The 1,583-nt window shown below is 37.5% G+C and overlaps 1 protein-coding gene across 1 annotated transcript in view; it reads left to right on the top strand.

The window, feature by feature from the left end:
* Positions 1 to 1,583, top strand: part of Balat (Beta-alanine transporter) — a gene marked incomplete at its 5' end in the record, with an annotated part of 205,896 nt that overhangs the window by 173,617 nt on the left and 30,696 nt on the right. The window contains 1 exon segment of the mRNA XM_067050159.1: positions 292 to 506. Coding sequence (XP_066906260.1) covers positions 292 to 506 — 215 coding nt within the window.

The following is a 1,583-nucleotide window of genomic DNA, read 5'->3' as shown; positions in this document are numbered from 1 at the left end:
AATAAATAATAAAAAAAAAAAAATCATATTCCCTTTCCTCAGAATCTTCTGAAAATGTGTGATATGCAGTCTAATACTTATTTCAGCAATTGTTCACAACTTCCCTCCCCCTCTCCTAATTTTAACTACATCCATGAGGATTTGAAATAAAAAAAAAAATTCTCAACACTTTTAGCTTTCAATTGATTCTGATAACATATTTACTGACACTATATATTTAAAAATTAATATTGATATGCACGGATAGCTAATACATTATTTTAATTTATTACTAACCAACTCTTCCTTCAGGTTCACTAACACCAGCGTCTACGTGGGCCTGTCTTACTACGCCGCTCTTCTAGGAGGAGACGAGTTCCTCAACTTCTTGCTAGCTGGGGCGGTCGAACTGCCCACCTACCTTGTTCTCTGGCCCAGCGTGGAAAAGCTGGGACGGCGGTGGACGCTGTGCATCAGCATGCTCGTCGGTGGAGTGGCGTGCCTAGCGACGCTACTGTCTCAACATGGCAAGTACTGTGATATAAGTGAATATATATATATATCGATGCCGATACCATCAATCGTTCTCTACCTACATCTGTCCAGTGACGCCCCTCCAAAACATATTCTATTAAATCAGTCTTAACCCCTCAACACACAGTTCCTTTTATTTAAAAAAATACAATTTAGAACCATTATTTTGGCAGAACAATTTAAAAAATAATTTATTTTAATTTTTGATATCGGTCATAATGCCTAACTCCCTATGTAAATATACGCTAAAGCTATATCTGGAGGATCATTACGGAGAGTAAATGATTGTTATTTATTTCATTATTATCACGTTGTTATTTTTAATTCTCGAAACAGTTTGGCCTGTTAAGTGCGCTTGAAAATACAAGTTAAGGGTTTAACGCATTCCTCATATCTACGTTTCGGTATACCCCTCGGACGGTTACTTGACGGTTCAGTGTTTATAAACAATTTAGGGATCCGTTCGTTACTAAGCACCAAAACCTTACATGCCCATCTTATCAGCCACATTGCTATAACCTGAATTATACATACCGAGTGCAGTTCCCTCAATTCAGGCCCGTCCCTTGTTCAAGTGGTCGAGGCGCAGGTCTTAGCAATCTGAGAACTGCAGGCGGCGCCCCAGTCCCAGCCCAGTCATCTGGCTGTCCTACAAAATGAAAATATTGATCCCCCACCATAGAATAGGTTGGTCACTAGACACTCCCCTCCCTGAATGTCCAAAATGATCTGGAAGAGAGCACACAAAAAATAAATAAATAAAAAGTTCCCTTAATTCAGTGTTTCTAGCCTTCTAAATTCTCCGGCTAACTCATCCTTTCTCGGTCCGAATATGTTCGATTATTTTTAGTATTGTAATACTATATTTCCATTTATTTATAATCTTAAAATTCTTTCTTGAGACTGGCAAATTTTTTACTAAATAATTCAAAAACACTATCCAAATTATAGTCTCAAAACATTTATTTCATTTACATGTCCAACGTTTCGGCCAATTCGGCCATCTTCAGGGACAATCTACTTAATTTACTATGAGACATATCATTTAACCATTTTAAAAAACTCCATAC

This window comes from Halyomorpha halys, unplaced genomic scaffold (assembly GCF_000696795.3).
Source record: "Halyomorpha halys isolate HHAL.00 unplaced genomic scaffold, Hhal_1.1 Scaffold501.1, whole genome shotgun sequence".
NCBI lineage: Eukaryota > Metazoa > Arthropoda > Insecta > Hemiptera > Pentatomidae > Halyomorpha > Halyomorpha halys.
This window is presented reverse-complemented; position numbering and strand designations above follow the sequence as displayed.